The sequence below is a fragment of the Giraffa tippelskirchi genome, chromosome 3 (genome assembly GCF_054371585.1).
Source record: "Giraffa tippelskirchi isolate mGirTip1 chromosome 3, T2T-mGirTip1v1.2.pri, whole genome shotgun sequence".
Taxonomy (NCBI): domain Eukaryota; kingdom Metazoa; phylum Chordata; class Mammalia; order Artiodactyla; family Giraffidae; genus Giraffa; species Giraffa tippelskirchi.
The window spans coordinates 80,646,340-80,662,521 of record NC_137277.1 but is presented as its reverse complement, the minus strand read 5'-3'; the positions used below and the strand labels follow the sequence as shown (position 1 = coordinate 80,662,521).

Here is a 16,182-nt window from a genome sequence, read left to right as displayed (position 1 = left end):
CTGGGTGGTTAAGAATCTTATTTGTATAGTTCCTTGTGTATTCTTGCCACCTCTTCTTAATATCTTCTGCTAGGTCCATACTGTTTCTGTCCTTTATTGAGCCCATCTTTGCATGAAATGTTCCCTTGGTATCTCTAATATTCTTGAAGTGATCGCTAGTCTTTCCCATTCTATTGTTTTCCTCTATTCTTTTGCATTGTTCACTTAGAAAGGCTTTCTTATCTCTCTTTGCTATTCTTTGGAACTCTGCATTCAGATGGATATCTTTCCTTTTCTCCCTTGCATTTCACGTCTCTTTTCTCAGCTATTTGTAAGGACTCCTTAGACAACCATTTGATAAGGCATGGCCAGTAGTGATGTCCCTTCTGTGGACAGAGGGTGTATATTCATGTACTAGCTGGCTCAGGAAGGTGGCAGCTTTCCATCTTTCTTCTCTGTAACCTCTTAGAACTCACCTAGTTTACAGGCTTTACCATACAGTTTTTCATTCCTTCTGATAGACAGGTAACATGTCTTACCCTAGCCTGGCCTACATGATCTCATAGTCCCAGCGTGGGTCATGTTCTGGGACTGCATCCTCACTTCCCTGATAAATTTGCTGATGTGGGTTGGTGGCCAGTAGGCCATCTGCATGTTCCCTGGTGTTTCTCAGTATATGCTCAGGTTGCAACAGTGGGCCCAGATAACCATGATGTTCTGCCAGGTGAGAGAGTGTGTCAACCTCAGCCTGACAAATTTGTTCCTAAACTTGTCAGGGTTCTCTGAGAACCTGCCAAATCTCTGCTTACAAATTCCCAAGTCTGCCACTGAGAAGGGGACACACATTCTAGCTACTTCCTGAAGGGGGTAAAGGCTTTGTGGGACAAAAGTGGGTGTTAACTTTGAACCTGATCAGAGCTCCACTGGGAAAAGCATTGGGGGCACTGATTTGGGGGTTTCTGATTTGAAAGGGTGGTAAGGTGGGAGTCCAGAAGCTGAAGGAGATGGTGAAGGGGAAGAAAAAGGAGCTCAAGAAGGAGGCTCAGCATGCCAATGACTAATTAAAAGAGACTGGAAGGGGGGGGGTCTGTGAGAAGGTCTGGCTCCCAGTCTTTGGGAACAACATGGGCATAGAGGCTACACACACATGATAAAAATTCCTCAGGCCTGAGTCTCGATAAAGTATAAAGGCCTGCACACATGGGACCTTTCTCCATTTTGGGGGCTGCTTACAAAAATAGATCCAGTAGTAAAATGGTGTTAAAGAGATCCAGTTGATCATTGGAGCTGGGTGATGGATACATAGGAGTTCATTATACTATTCTTTTTAAAAGATTTTTATTTTTTCTGTTGAAGTATAGTTGATTTGTAGCATTGCATTGATTTCTGCTGTGCAGCAGGGTGGTTCAGTTGTACATGTATATATATTCTTTTTTGTATTCTTTTCCACTGTTGTTTTTCATGAATATGGAGTGTGGCTCCTTGGGCTGCACGATGGGGCCTTGTTGTTTCCATTCTCATTATACTATTCTGTTTATTTGTATACATTTGAACTTTTCCATGACAAAAGTGCTTTCCTTAAAAAAGCAAGCTGTGAGAGATGTACAGTGTGGTATCATTTATATCAAGCTTGAAAACATAAACAGAAAAATAGACTGTTTATAGATTTATACTTTTGGGGAAATGCTTAAAAAAACAAAACACATGGAAATCATAACAGCTGATTTGACCTTAGTGGTTACTATTGGATGGCAAGAAAAGAAGGATTCAAAAGCCTTTATAATATTCTGTGTATTTATTGGGGCTTCCCAGGTGGTTCAGTGGTAAAGAATCTGCCTGCAATGTAGCAGACACGGGTTTGATCCCTGTATTTTGGGAAGCTACCTTGGAGAATGAACTGGCAAACTATTTCAGTATCCTTGCCTGGGAAATCCCATGGACAGAGGAGCCTGGCAGGCTACAGTCCATGGGGTCACAAAAGAGTTGGACACAACTGAGTGACGCAACAACAACAACAATGTTTTCATTAAGTTATTCTTTGTTTTAAAAAAAACGAAACAACAAAGTTAAGGGATCCATTCTCTGACCACTTCTCCTGGTCACCCTGTGCATATTGGCACCAGGCTGCACTGGAAAAGAAAATCAGTTTATTTCTTTTTAAACTGTGTTATTTAAACTGTCTCCAGTTGTTAAGAATGCAGAGATACCCTGGGCATTTCTCATATTTACATTAATCTGAAATGTACTCTGGCTAGTTTCTTTTATATTTCTGAGAATGTATGTAAGTACTCAGTTTCCTTTAAGCCAATTAAATACAACTCATTTACAAGAACCAGAGATCCAGTGGTTTTCCCGTCAGAGTTTAAAAGTCGTCTTTGTTTTTTTTCTCCATCTGGGGGACCATAGGTAGATCAGAGAGTTCCTAGAGCCACAGGCAGAGCAGTTAGCAGTGGAGGCAGGGGGGAGAAAGGCAAGCTTCTTTCCTTTTCCCCCTGGTGTGGTGTTCTTTAAAGTCCTACTAAGCAACCCCAGCCTAGAGTCTCAGGCCATGTGGGCTGTTATTGCGTTTCAAGGCTTAAGTGCTCCACCAGATCCACAATGTTGGAAGAGACTTGCAGGATCAGTTGGACAGACAAAAATACATAAAACAGAGGTCCTTTTAAAAACACGTACAATGACAGAAACTTAAAGACACAAAGAGTCTTCAGGATGAAGGGCACAGGAGTGTAGGGCTGAGGACCAAGGGAGAGGTAAAGGGAGGAGGGACAGAAAAGACTGAAAAACAGAGACAGAAAGGGATTGCCCTTTCAACCTGCCCCTGCAGGTGTCTATTCAGGCACCAACCCACTTGCTTCCAGAAAGGGCCGGTGATGGAGGGAGCACCCTGTCCACTGCTCACTGGGGTGATCAAGCCTGGAAACCAGCCAGTGGTGCATCATTTCTGGGTCCCCAACCCACAGATGGGACTTCTACCCATGCATCCACCAGTATATAGAAATCTGCCATTTCAACCTGTTCCCAGTGGGACATCTCTTGGCAGCAGGAAAATAAAGGTGAGAATATTGTGAGGCACTCAGACTTCCAGCCACTACGTGATATTAGGTTTGAATATCTTTCACTCTTGTAAATCTCCAGTCAAGGAGAGCCTACTGGACCAAGGTCTGTCTGCACAGTGTGAGGCAGGCCTCTCCCACCTGTTTGACATTGGTCAAGGAGAGCTGTTGCTGGCCAGAGGGTCTCACAAGCCGAGAGGAGTGATGCAGCAGCTGCCCGATGTCCACTCTCTGGGAAGGATGGGGCAGAAGTAAGAGGACAGAGAGGGGAGAAGTAGAGAGATTTCAGGAGAGGGGAAGGGACAAAGGTGGCAGGGAGAGTGTTGCCTGAATGAGGGTTCTGAGGCCGCCAGGGGCCAGGAAGGCAGACTTATCAAATGTGGTGACACTGAAACGAGGTCTAGGCGAGCGCTCATCACCCTTGGGGAAGCTGCCTTCGGTGGTCCCTGGCGGTGCCCAGATCCTCTCCTTGGACAGGGACAACTGTCCCTTCATTGTGTCCCCAAAACGTATGTTCGTGGACCAGAGTTTGTGGCCTCCTTAGTCAATAGAAATTGATAAGAGGCTAGACAAGAAATTCCAGCAAGGCTTTATTGGGGCCCCTGCTGCAGCAGGAAGGAGCAGAAACAAGTGAGTTTCCCCTGCTTGCTTCATGGAGGGGAGCAGGGGTGAGCTGGTTCCTTATACTGGGTGAGGGTAGCGGTGGGTTCAGGGGTAGCTTAAGTGGTCTGCCCACCTACCTGATGGTACTGTGTGGGTTTTTGGTCTTTTCTGTATCTTGTTCATAATTTGCCCCAACTACACATGCATGCAGTTATTTTTAGTCCTTCATAGTTGCTCTATATTTTGTTGCTTGAGAAGACATTTGTCCAGGTGCAGGCACTACAGCAAAGGGTCCCAGCCTGTCTCAAGAATAGGTATTAAGTTGTTTGATGGTGTCGTGGGTGCTGTCAGTACTGCCCAGAACCAGGTTATGTGTATGTCACCTGGTTTCGTGAGCATCGGCTGTTGAGCTGCGCTAGTCTGCAGAGAGCTGTCTGGCCAAGGGGTGCCCCTCACCCAGAGGTTATATCCCTCACTTGTCCCCACCCCCACAAGCTCACAGTCTGTAGCCACTGATGAGGGGATCCAGATGGTCTGTGTCCCTGCTCCCAGGTGGAACCAACTATGGTACTTATGGGATGGGGCTGAAGCTCCTGCTGAGACCACATTCTTGCTTAGCTTTCTTCCCCTGGTCTGCTCCCCTCACTTGTTTCTTTCTGAGAGCAGTACCTCAAACAACTAGAGTCTGCTTTTAGGGAATCTGACTTAAAAAATTTGTTGTAGTTGTTTTTGTCTAGTCACTAAGTCGTGTCTGACTCTTGTGACCCCATGGACTGTATGTAGCCCACCAGGCTCCTCCATCCATGGGATTTCCCAGGCAAGAATACTGGAACAGGTTGCCATTCCCTTCTCCTGGGGATCTTCCTGACCCAGGGATTGAACCCGAGTCTCCTGGATTGGCAGGCAAATTCTTTTACTGCTGAGCCACCAAGGAAGCCTTAAGAAAGAATATTTGCTGAATAAACTAATGCAGACCCAAGATCTTCTTTGGGGAGTGGGAATTGACTGTGCATTTGCTTCAGCTTTGGCCACTTATATTTACATTTAGGGGGTAATTTAGGCAAAGAATCAACTTTATAGGTTTACAGTTAGGATTATCTAATTGAGATGGATAAATACAGATTTTTCTGGCGCTAGGTATTTTATTATTAAGTATAGATCAGTTGTTTTGAAAAGCATGGTAGGACTATACGATTTAAAATGAGTGCTTTAAAAAAAAAAGAGTTCTTTAGCTTTGAAGACTGATTTGTTCTGTCTCAGTTTGGAGCTACAATAGTCAGTAATGGATTCAGTTGAACAATTGATCATTTTCTCTGAAGTGGTCATTTTCTCTTCTATATGTTTCTTAAGGAACAGAGTCTATCTCATCTTGCTCATCTTTGCACAAAAATATTGTGGATTTTTGATGTTCCTGTACCTTTGGATGTAGTTGAATCAGTCCCTATAAAAATATTTTTCTTGATAATATGTTTAGAAGATTTCTTATTTTGGTGGATTTTTGTTAACCTATGGGATAAATTTATCCATGAGAATCATATCTGTGCTTTTAAAAAATTGTTGAGTACATTCAACATGATAATTTAAATATTTGCTGTAGAGAACCTGAGTTGCTTTTTCTTCTCTATGATCATTTCTGTGATTTTCAAAGACACATACCTCCCCAACTGCAGAATTTCACAGAAAACAACCAGCCACACATTTTGAGGTGCAGATAGCTTGCTTTATTTTGTTGTTACTATCTCAAGGAGGTCCAACAATGATAACTAACAATTGAATTTAAACTTGCATGAAAAGAACTACATCAAATTGATATTTTGGGCAGTTAGTAATATTTTGTTGTTTTTAAATTTAACGACAGCTTTATTTTGTTCTTTATTTTTTGCTGTGGCTCATTGCTTAGTTGCCCCAGTTTCTGGTTTAATTTAAATTTAGAACTACCACACGAAGGCGTTGGCTGCACCCCTGAACCTCCAAGAGTTGACACTGCTCTTGCATAGGAACGCATGAATAACTTGGTTAACTGAGGGGATGGCCAGGTGATGTTACTTTTCCAAGCTACCCAGGCACTCTCTATGGTCAGAGACAGTGTGAAATGAGCGAACAAAGTGTTGGCCGTTACACTTTGCTCTGGTAATATTTAAGTCATGATAATTTTGAGTGTGACATCATCAGAGAAAATGTAAGACGTTCAAGTGTTGCTTACAGGAGGGTAAATGCAAACATCACCAATGCCTTACATTTCTGATTCCATAAGTATCCGTGCACGTATCAGGTGATGTGCACAGCATTGTTTCGGTGGATAGGACATCTTCAATGGGGAATTTCTCGACCCACTGAGGCATACTTAGACATCAACATTATGTTGAGGCACAAAGATTGTTTAAGTGTTGGGCAGGGTATTCGTTCCATAAGAAACTTTCTCCTACCAACCGTTAGTTTCAATAGTTACAGTGTAAAATGTCATAAAATAAATGGTACAAAACTTTATAACCGTTAATTCGGCTATATACAGTATGTACATGTCACTAGAAAATGTGTAATCTTCTTAGGTCAACAATTATGAAAAGATTGAAATGTATAATTTTTGAACTTCGACTCATTTAGGTTGATACAAAACTACTCTTTTTTTTTTTAGTATTTACAGATCAGAAAGATAGAAAGATTAGTCCATGTGAATCATTTGGGAAAGGTTAAGAATGAGTCTGAGTGTGAGAGCACAGGCCCTCTTAAATGGATCGAATATTTATATTCACAGTAGCAGAGTCAGATCCAAATTCATTCCCTAAACTCAGGGTATAAAGTCCACCATCTTGTTTCCGTACGTCCATGATGATCAGAGTCGTCAGGTCATCTGTGTTTTCAATATGGAATCGCCCTTGCTGTTCTTGATTGTGAATTGTTCTTCCACCACGAGACCATGTTATTTCTGGGGTAGGTTCACCCGTAAAAGCGCAGGCTACTGTTAAAACTTTGCCTTCATCAATGCTGATGTCAGAGGGAAGAGCTTCAATTTTAGGTGGAATTCCTTTATGGAACAACAACAACAAATTTTAGAATCACTGAAAAAAAAATAAAAACTTGCATTCTACTGAATTGTATGTACTAAACATTCTACTGTGCTACTAGGCTTGTCTACTTCTACCAATAATTTGATTGCTCACCTCTTAGGCCTGCTTTAAGCATTCTACTAGTTGAACTTTCCAGTTGTGACATACTAGATTTTCCCATAAAACTGCTGGAACTCATTTCTACAAAGGACTCTTGCATGGAGGACATGCTTTTGGCAGACATGCTTGCAAATTTCATTTCAGTCATGCTGCTAGCACTGCTGCTGCTGAAACTGCTGAAGGAGGCCTCCTGCTTAGAGGCAGACATTTGGACTGACTGAGACGAGAAGCTTCCTTGCAAGCTCGTGTCACCACTTGTCCTCAATACTACCTCTCTGGGAGGTTCTTCAACTAGAGCTGTGGAGCATAGCAGATACACAGTGAACATCAATGACATCTGGTTAATTTGTGACATCTGACATTGACTTGCAGAAATGGAAACTTAGACACGCACACAGAGAAACATAACCCAAACAATTTGCTGTGAAAGCATAAGCAAATACATACATACAGTTGTCAAGAGCTAGCCCAGTGTCTCCCAGAAACGAATCCTTATATTTCTATTATTACATTTCATGCAGGTGCTAGAATCACTAGGAAAAAAATGGTTAGTCATATAGAAAATAATTTTTATATTGTGCATTCTGAAAATACATGTAACAGGACAGCTGGTAGCTTTGCTTTGAAAGTTAACTTATCCATATTTCTATCTAGCTGTAAAGAAACATTGACTTAAGAATGAATTCACACAGGAACCCTGTGTCTCTTACACATGGTTTTTAAAGAGGCTCCTGAGAGTTTGCTGTGCTCAGAAAGACAAAAGCAAAAAACAAAACCATACAATGGCCTTAAGCAAGTAAGGAAAGTGGTAAAGATATACTTACGAAGGACCGTTAAGGAAGCAGTAGCTGAACACTGGCCACGGAAATTTTTGGCCTTAACTGTATACTTCCCACTGTCACTTACTGATGCATTTCGGATTTCAAGAGAATATACATTTCTGGAACGACTTACACTGATATTTGAAGAAATAGAAATCTAAAAAGAAGAGAAAAACAAAATGTTTTTTTGAGCTATTCAGGTGTGAAGTATTGAAAGTTCTCTTCAGTAACATTCATAATTAAACTTACTGGCAGGTTGTTTTTAAACCATTCGATTTCAGGCGATGGCTCACCACTGATTTCACAAGAAAAGAGAACGTTTTGTCCTTCATTAACATTTTGAGATCTGGGCTGTGAGATGAAGGCTGGAGCATCTGAGAGTTCTTTGCTTAGGGTCAGATCATACTGACACTTAATGATGCCTTGGCTGGTTTTGCCGATGCAGGTGAGGATCCCTTCATCTTTGTGACCAGCCTGCTTGATGGTCAGGGTCTGGTCGCTGCCTGAGATGCCGTACCTATACTCATCAGAATTGCTGAGCTCCACCCCATTCAGTACCCATTTCACATCAGTGGCGCCAGCAATGTTGGCTTTCAAAGTCACTTTCTGACCATCAGTTATACTCATCTGAGTAGAAAACGCTTTGATCTCAGCACGAGTTTGGATTTCTTCCGATGCCTGTGATGTTTTAGTGATTTCCTCATGGACAACAGATTTTTCCAGGGAGGTGGCTTCTGATTTCTTGACTTTTTCGGAAATCAGAACTGTTGAAGCTTCCTCCTTGAGAGCTAGCTTTTCGTGAGATTTTACCTCTGATGTCTTGATTTCTTCAGGAATGAGGGCTTTCTTGGAGATTTCCTCTTGGACAGATGCCTTCTTCTGGGATGTAATTTCGGAGGTCTTTTGTGCAGATACTTTCTGTATCTCAGTGTCTTTTACAACTGAAAAAGAAAGCTCCGTAAAGCAAATTGAATGGAAAAGAGGTCCTACCCTTTTGCCTTGTGGATTCTGCACGTAATATACAAAGAAAAAATACTGACTTATGCATGCAGTGTACGTAATACTTGATTCTTTCTCAGCCCCAATCTTGGAAAGTTGTCATGCGTGACTCTTGAGATCAGTGTAATGATTATTTAAACTAAACTAAATTGAAGAATGAATTCTGTGGCTTAAGGGGAAAAAAGTTTTGAAAGGAATAGTTAAAGGATCTAGGAGATGGATGGATTTAGGAGATTTTGATAAATTAAAACAATTTAATTATGTTTTAGAAGATTCAGATGAAGGCAAACTCATTTTAATTGGGAAAACTGATATAGCTCCTTCATTAACTTTCCACTGCTTTGGAAAATTAGCAAGAGCGAAGTTTTAGGGAAGAAGTACCATTTGGTATATTCACCTGACTATTCATTCTTAAACATTACAGGGAGCAGGAATCTTATATAACACTACATACAATTATGCACTTAATAAATATAAATTATATCCTAACTTCAAATATGTGTATTTGTACATTTGTGTACAAGTGGTATTCTGTAACTTGGTAAAACAGTTTTTATTTTAATACTGTGTGTGTGTGTGTGTGTGTGTGTGTGTATGTATAAGCAAGCATGTTTAGAAATGTCTCAATATAGTTTTCTGAAAATTGTTGGTAAGAATAAAAGCCAGCTTACCTTTTATTGTTAATTTGCAGCTAGAGGACACAGATCCAGCTGAGTTTGTTATTGTACAGGTATAAAGTCCACTGTCAGAAGTATCAGTCTTATGAATTTCTAGGAAGAATGCTCCTTTGTCTTCAGAGAGTTTGTATTTACCTCCTTGTGTTATAGCCTGTGGAATGCAAGTGATTTAAATTTTAAAAAGTGATTTAAACTTTCTTTGGGAGTTGGGAAAAAGGGAAGAGGGTTAGTTTTTTTTTATTTTTTTAGAAAAGAAGGTCATTTAAGAACCAGTTACCTTATCTAAGCCACCAGGGAAGTCCCCAAAATAAACTGGTAAATCCTGCAAATTTAGGTATGAACAAAGCTTTTGTCCACCACTCATTTGCTCTTTTCTTCTTACTGGTAAGCCGTATAGATCTACTCTCAGAAGCTGACCTCCTTCTGAATATGTGATGATTATATGATGGAAAATCTGCATCCCTGAGTGGTAGCTTGTCTTTCATTCCCTAAATCTAAACTCAGAAATAGCATCCTTTCTTTTCCTAGTTTAGAGATGGTTCATGATAGCTCTAAGTTTAGACACAAAGGAATATCTAAATCTAGCTTTTCCTGCTTGAGCTACAAGTAAGCATCTATCTTTTGCTCCTTCTTCCAGATGTTCCTAATCCCCTGTCCCCCTCCACACAGACACAAACACGTGTATACACACACACATCCAAATCTTTTGATGTATGACATACTGGAATGCTGGAGAGAGAAGAGTACTTTCTGGTCAGACAAGAAAATAGCACTAAACATGGAACTAGGGACAAAATTCCAATTTTAAAGAAAGAATTTCAGTAGATTCCAAGGATTTCATTTCACACTCTGGGACCTTTTTGTTCCAGGAGGAAAGAAAAAGGAGAAGGTATACACAAAATGACTTTTATTATATTTTTGCCCTAATGAAAAATCTTGATAAAAGAAATTGTAAATTTAGAATGAAAGTGACATTTGGGCTTACTTTCTAATGCAACACATCTATTCTACTTACTTTTACTTTTATCCAGCTTTATTAAAATATGATTGACAAATAATGTATAAATTTAAGGTATACAATGTGATGATTTGACATGTGTATATTGTGAAATGATTATCAAAATAAAGTTAATTAACACATTCAAAAAAAAAAAAAAAGAACCAGTTACCTTTCCATCCTTTGTCCAAATGACAGTCGGCTGGGGTTCTCCAGTAACTTTAACTGCAAATCTAGCAGCACTGTCTGAAGAAACAGTGGTATCCTGCAGACCAGTAACAATTACTGGTTTTGTGGAAATCGACGCAGGAGCTTTGGGTTCAGTTTTCTTGGTTTCTGTTGGCTCAGCAGTTTTTGGAGCTGCTTTCTTGGTTTCTGTTGACTCAGCGGTTTTCTGAGCTGCTTTCTTGGTTTCGGTTGACTCAGCAGTTTTCTGAGCTGCTTTCTTGGTTTCTGATATGCTTGACACCTGCTCATGGATACTCTTAAAGGCTTGTCCCACAAATTGGAAGTTAGTTTTGGAAGTTCCACCTTCACCAGAAACCTCACAAACGTATTCTCCACGATCAGATTCGGTGAGGTTGAGGATTTTGAGCTCATAGGTACCATCTGCAGAATAATGAAACTGGAAATGCCCATTTTCCTTCAGTTTCCTGCCGTCTTTGTACCAGGTGATCTCTTTTGCACATAATGCACTACTTTCAACCACACAGGTCAGCTTGGCTATGTCTTTAGAAGCTTCTGCCTTCAAGGACTGAATTATCTTAGGCGGGGCAGCGACCGGCAACTGCTGAACCTTCTCTGTTGGTGTGGGTTTTGTCTCTGTGGGCGGTACAGCTTTGGGGTGAGGAGTCACTGGTTCTGGGGATTTCACTCGTTTTGGAGACTTGGCTCCTTCTGGGGATTTTACCCGAGGCTCCGGGGATTTGACTCTCGGTGGTGATGTCACAGCCTTTTCAGTAACCCTGGCCTTCTGAACGGTCAGAGTAAACTGCGCCTCTTGCCTCCCTTCGCTGTTCTCCACCACCACGCTATAGTTGCCCTCATCTGAAGCCTGGACTGAAGAGATCTCAAAAGTTGACTTGTACTTTGAGGTGGTCACTTGGTGGCGGGCGGAAGTGCTTATGACTTGTCCCCCACGCCGCCATGTCACAGTTGGTACTGGCTCACCATCTGTATCGCAAGAGAACCTTGCAGACTCACCTTCGTAGACGGTTATGGACCTTGGCTTTGTGAGAATTCTTGCTGCCAAAGTCGTCTTGATCTTCCTGTGTGTGGATTTTTCTTCCAGCGACTTTTCTTCGATTGCAGCACTTTTCATTTCTGCGGACGCATGGTGTTCATAGGAGGAGAGACTTTCCCGGGTCTCTGTCATCAATGATTTCATTTCCCTGACAGAAGAGGAAGCTTCCATCTCAGATGTTTTCTTAAAGGATGAAACTGCATATGCCTCTGTTCTTGTCAGCTCAGGGAAGACAGATCGGGGAACTTGTTCGTCTCTGCGCTGGGAAGCATAGGTAGTGTAATCCCCCCCTGTGACGTCCAAGGTCGCGTAATCGGAAGCCTCACCTTTATAGTTGGTGCACACAGCACGGTATGTTCCACTGTCATCAATATGACAGTCCAGAATTTCTAGGGTCAGGACCCCACTGGTGTTGGTGTAATGAATCTTACTGCTCTCTTGGAGTTCTACACCATTGTGGTACCATTTGACCTCAGCAGTTGGCTTTGACTGAACGTTTAAGATAAAACGTGTATTTTGGCCGCAGGGAACCTGGTGGGAACGCATCCTCAGTGTGATTCGAGGCGCGTGGTCCAGTGTAAAAGGCTGCTGACTCAAAACCTCATACTTCCTTTCTGATGTCTTCTGAGTCTTTAGAGCGGCTTTCATGGACTCATACCTGGAAAAGATATCAAATCTTGCCGACCTCTCAAATCTTGACAGTGATCGCTCACTAGACACAGGGCTGGGGGAACGTGGACGAGTCCTCTCTGGGGTAGGAGACCTTCTTTCTACGTCATCTTCATCTTCTTCATCTTCGTATTCCTCAGCCGGCCGTGGCCGCGGCCGAATCAGCTCAGATACTGGCCTCATCAACTCGATGTAGGTGGGAGACAGTGAGCGCCGGCGTCTCAGCAGCCTGGACACCGAGGAGGATGTCTCTCTCTGCGCGTGTTTGGAGATCTCATATTCTTCCTCGATCTCCGTTATTTCCGTCACCTCTCTCTGGCGTCTCGATTTCTTTCTAGACTTTGCTTCCTTCTCCAGGTGGTCCAGCTCGCTCTTGTATTCCGAGAGGCGCTGGGTGGTGGTGACGGGCCGCAGCAGCTCGTGGTCCTCCCTCTCGGCCATGATCCTCTGCCGCTGATGGGCCTGCCTGTGCGAGGCACGGGCGTGCCGCTCCCGCAGCTCGGCGTAGCTTGTGCTGGTCTCTTCCTTGGTTGGGATGTGATATGTTGAGTATCTAAAGTCTCTTCTTGCTTCCTCCACCTTGACGTGAGCCTGTGGGGAAGAATAACGCAGACTCGAAAGCTCAAAACGGGGAGGGCTCCGGCTCGGGGGCGAGGCTGAAAAACCCAGTTCCAGCTCTTCTTCAAGACGCAGCCTCTCTTCCTCTGTTCTCTTCATCGCCAGGTAGTCGTCAATGGGCAGGAGTAATTCTTCGTCGGAGATGTCACCGAGAGAACGTCTCCTGGGTCTGTAATAATAGTAGTAATCGGGTGAAGGTGTGCGCCGGCGGGCTGGTCTCACCATTTCAAGGTCATCTTGGGACAGTTTGGGAATCCGCCACTTAGGTCTGTATTGATCGGTGATGCGGGGGAGAGGCATCACGTAGAACTGCTCCCATCTTGAAAGGCGGATGCGCTTGGGCCTCTTCTGTACAACTCTGTCAATCTTCCCAGGCATTTCAAATTGATCCCGTATCTTCTTATACCACTTCATGTCAGACATGGGCACGAACTGCTTAATGTGTTGGTCTTCTTCAATGGTGGTCTGTTTGTACTTGCGTGGCTCTGGTACTTCATAAGGCATGCGGAGTTTCCTCTCCTCCTTCTTTTCTTCTGTCTCAAGTCGGTATTCCCCTTTCACGGTCTTGGTGCTGACAGCTGGTTTGTAGAGGATGGCAGCTTCTCTCAGCGCCTCCTGGGCAACCTGTGTCAGTGGCACAGCCTCAGTGCCAGAAAGAATTTCAGCCATTCTCAGGGTCTTGTCAATCTGCCTCTGCACATGTCGTTCATGCTCCTCTTTTGTCTTGAATTCCTGTTTGACGTACCTCAGGCGTTCCACTTGTAGGTGGGCCTGGCAGCTGGTGGATCCAGCTGTATTTGTGGCTGTGACCCTGTAATAACCGGTGTCTTCGGGCAAAGTATCCCTGATGTGAAGAGCGTAATAATCCAAGCCTTCATGGATAATTTCAATGTTAGGCCCAAGGGACAGTGGCCGACCATCTTTCTCCCATTTTAACGTTGGTAGGGGGATTCCAGACACTCTGATCTCAAAGCAGACACTTTGGCCTTCTTGGCATTCTGCATTTGCCAGTAGCCGTTTGAACATGGGTCTGAGGGTTGTATCTGATGGAGGTGGGTGTGGGGTTACAGTCAGCTTTGCTTTGCAGCTGTCCTCACCGTATTTGTTCCTTGCCACAACGGTATATTCGGCATCGTCATCCATAGTTATGCTGTTGATTGTTAATTGGTAAAGACCTTTGTCTGACTCAAATATGTACTTCCTGTCATCATCACCTGGTTTGATTTTCTGACCTGACTTGTACCACGTTACTCGAGGCTCTGGGTGGACAGTTATAGTTACACCAAACCGGACATTTTCACCCACATAAGCTGTCTTGTTATAGAGAGGCAGGGTGAATTCAGGTGGTCTTTCCAGGAGTCTCATGGTATCTGTTCTGCGCTTAAGTTTCTTCACAGTTCTACGGCAATAATAGTCGTAAACTTCTCTCACACCTTTAACAAAGAGCTCTGCATAAGAACTGTCTTCACCATAGTCGTTGACTACTTTGCATCTGTAGGTACCATCATCAAATTTGGTGATGTCTTTGACATACATGGTGGCCACTCCATCTTCATAGGTGATTTCATATTTCTCACTGTTCTCCAGCTGTCTAACGCCGAAGTACCAAGTCACCTGGGTTGACTGATCGTAATTTTCAATTCTGCATACATATTTGACATAGCCTCCTTCTTCTCCAACTGCATGCATTATCTGCCCAGAAACGGGGCCAATTTCAATGGATGCCACTTTAACTTTAGCAATGCTCACTCCCTTCTGAGATCGAATTGCACCACCACAGGAGATCCGGGCTGCAGACACAACCATGTTGAGGTCTTTCTTGACTAGGGTGTGGTAGTAACGTCGGTGTTTCAATGTCCTGATCACTTTAGTACTGACTCTTTCTATCTTCTGCTTCAGCCATGGATGCTGAAGGGCCTCAGATGCTGTCATGCGAGATTTTCTCTCTTTCACTAATAGCCGGTCAACAAAGTCCATGGCTTCGAGGCTGATCTCTTGGAATGCTTCTTCATCAAAGGTGTATTCAGCATTCATGATGTTCTCAATGATCTGTTGGTTAGTTTCAGCCAGGAATGGATTGATACCACTCAACAGCACGTATACCAGTGTTCCAAGAGACCACATGTCTGTGGCTGTGCTGACAACATCATGCTGGTGGACCTCAGGTGCATAGTATTCAGGGGCAGTGAACTGAAGCCTAAAGTTGTCCCCTGGCTTCAGCTGACGGGCTTGACCAAATTCTATGATTTTAATAGTGGAGCTCCTCCTTGTTTGGTAAATGATGTTGTCTGGTCTAATGTCAAAGTGTCCAATATTATGACTGTGTAAGAACTCAAGTGCTTCACACACCTGGCGAACATAGCTTACAATCTCTCTCTCATTAAGTTCAAAAGCACTTGTATTAATGCGCTCAAATATGTCAAGTCCTGATATGAACTCAAAGATCATAACTAATTCTTCCATGCTTTCAAATGATTCATGGAGGTATAACATGTTTCGGTGCCTAGCTATGTTTAGAATGGAAATTTCTTTCTTTACCAAAACTTGATCAGTCCCTTTGACTTTCACAAATTTGGCCATGTATGTCTTCTTTGAGGATGTTTCAACACAACGGTGGACAATTCCAAACTGACCACGCCCAAGATCTTCAGCAATCATATATTTCTCATAAAGCTCCTTGGTTGAAGAGTGAGATGCTTTGGTCATAGAAACTTCCCTGGTTTCATCTACCTCTTCATCATAGTTCATAGCCCTGGTCTTATCTTCTTTGGTTACTGTTGGTTCTGAAGGCTCAGAAGGTTTGCTCAGGCCAAATTTATTCTCTGCTATTATACGGAACTGGTAACTTGTTTTTCCAAATAAGTTGATCACGGTATAACGTGTTTCTCGGGCCTGTCCTACCCGGATCCATCTTTCTGCGGTGGTTGCACACTTTTCAACAATGTAGTTGGTGACTTTGCTGCCACCATCAGAAGCTGGCTCAGTCCACGTTAAGTTCACAGAATCTCGTGACACGTCACTAACTTTGACTCCTCTGGGTGGGTCGGGAACATCAGCCACATCCAGTTCAACTGTCTTCTGATCAATTCCAAATCTGTTTTTAGCACAGACCACATAGAAACCAGCATCTTTTCTCTCCACTCCACTGGGGAAAACAAGTGATGTGAAAGATCTTGTGACAATAACTTGGTAGTGGCCATTGTTGTCGATGAGATCTTGTCCTTTCTGCCAGGTGATCACTGGATCTGGTTTGCCACTGAATGGGATCTTGATGCTGATTACCTCACCTCGGAGAGCGTGGACTGCTCCCATGCCTTCAAGATTTTTAGGCAAGTGTATCTTGGCTGGAACTGTAT

At 43.0% G+C, this 16,182-nt stretch overlaps 1 protein-coding gene and 2 long non-coding RNA genes across 3 annotated transcripts in view; 2 read left to right on the top strand and 1 right to left on the bottom strand.

Annotated features, from left to right (window-relative positions):
• Positions 1-16,182, top strand: part of LOC145541876 (uncharacterized) — a 93,201-nt gene that overhangs the window by 26,002 nt on the left and 51,017 nt on the right. The gene's annotated exons all lie outside the window — the stretch shown is intronic.
• Positions 1-16,182, top strand: part of LOC145541877 (uncharacterized) — a 45,879-nt gene that overhangs the window by 23,611 nt on the left and 6,086 nt on the right. The gene's annotated exons all lie outside the window — the stretch shown is intronic.
• TTN (titin) overlaps positions 5,334-16,182 on the bottom strand; it is a 274,932-nt gene continuing 264,083 nt past the window's right edge. The window contains exons 343-348 of the mRNA XM_081579499.1: positions 10,469-16,176; positions 9,294-9,450; positions 7,873-8,564; positions 7,627-7,780; positions 6,797-7,099; positions 5,334-6,660 (exon numbers count right to left, since the gene is read on the bottom strand). Coding sequence (XP_081435625.1) covers positions 6,362-6,660; positions 6,797-7,099; positions 7,627-7,780; positions 7,873-8,564; positions 9,294-9,450; positions 10,469-16,176 — 7,313 coding nt within the window. The 3' untranslated portion in view covers positions 5,334-6,361. The remainder of the gene's footprint in view (positions 6,661-6,796; positions 7,100-7,626; positions 7,781-7,872; positions 8,565-9,293; positions 9,451-10,468; positions 16,177-16,182) is intronic.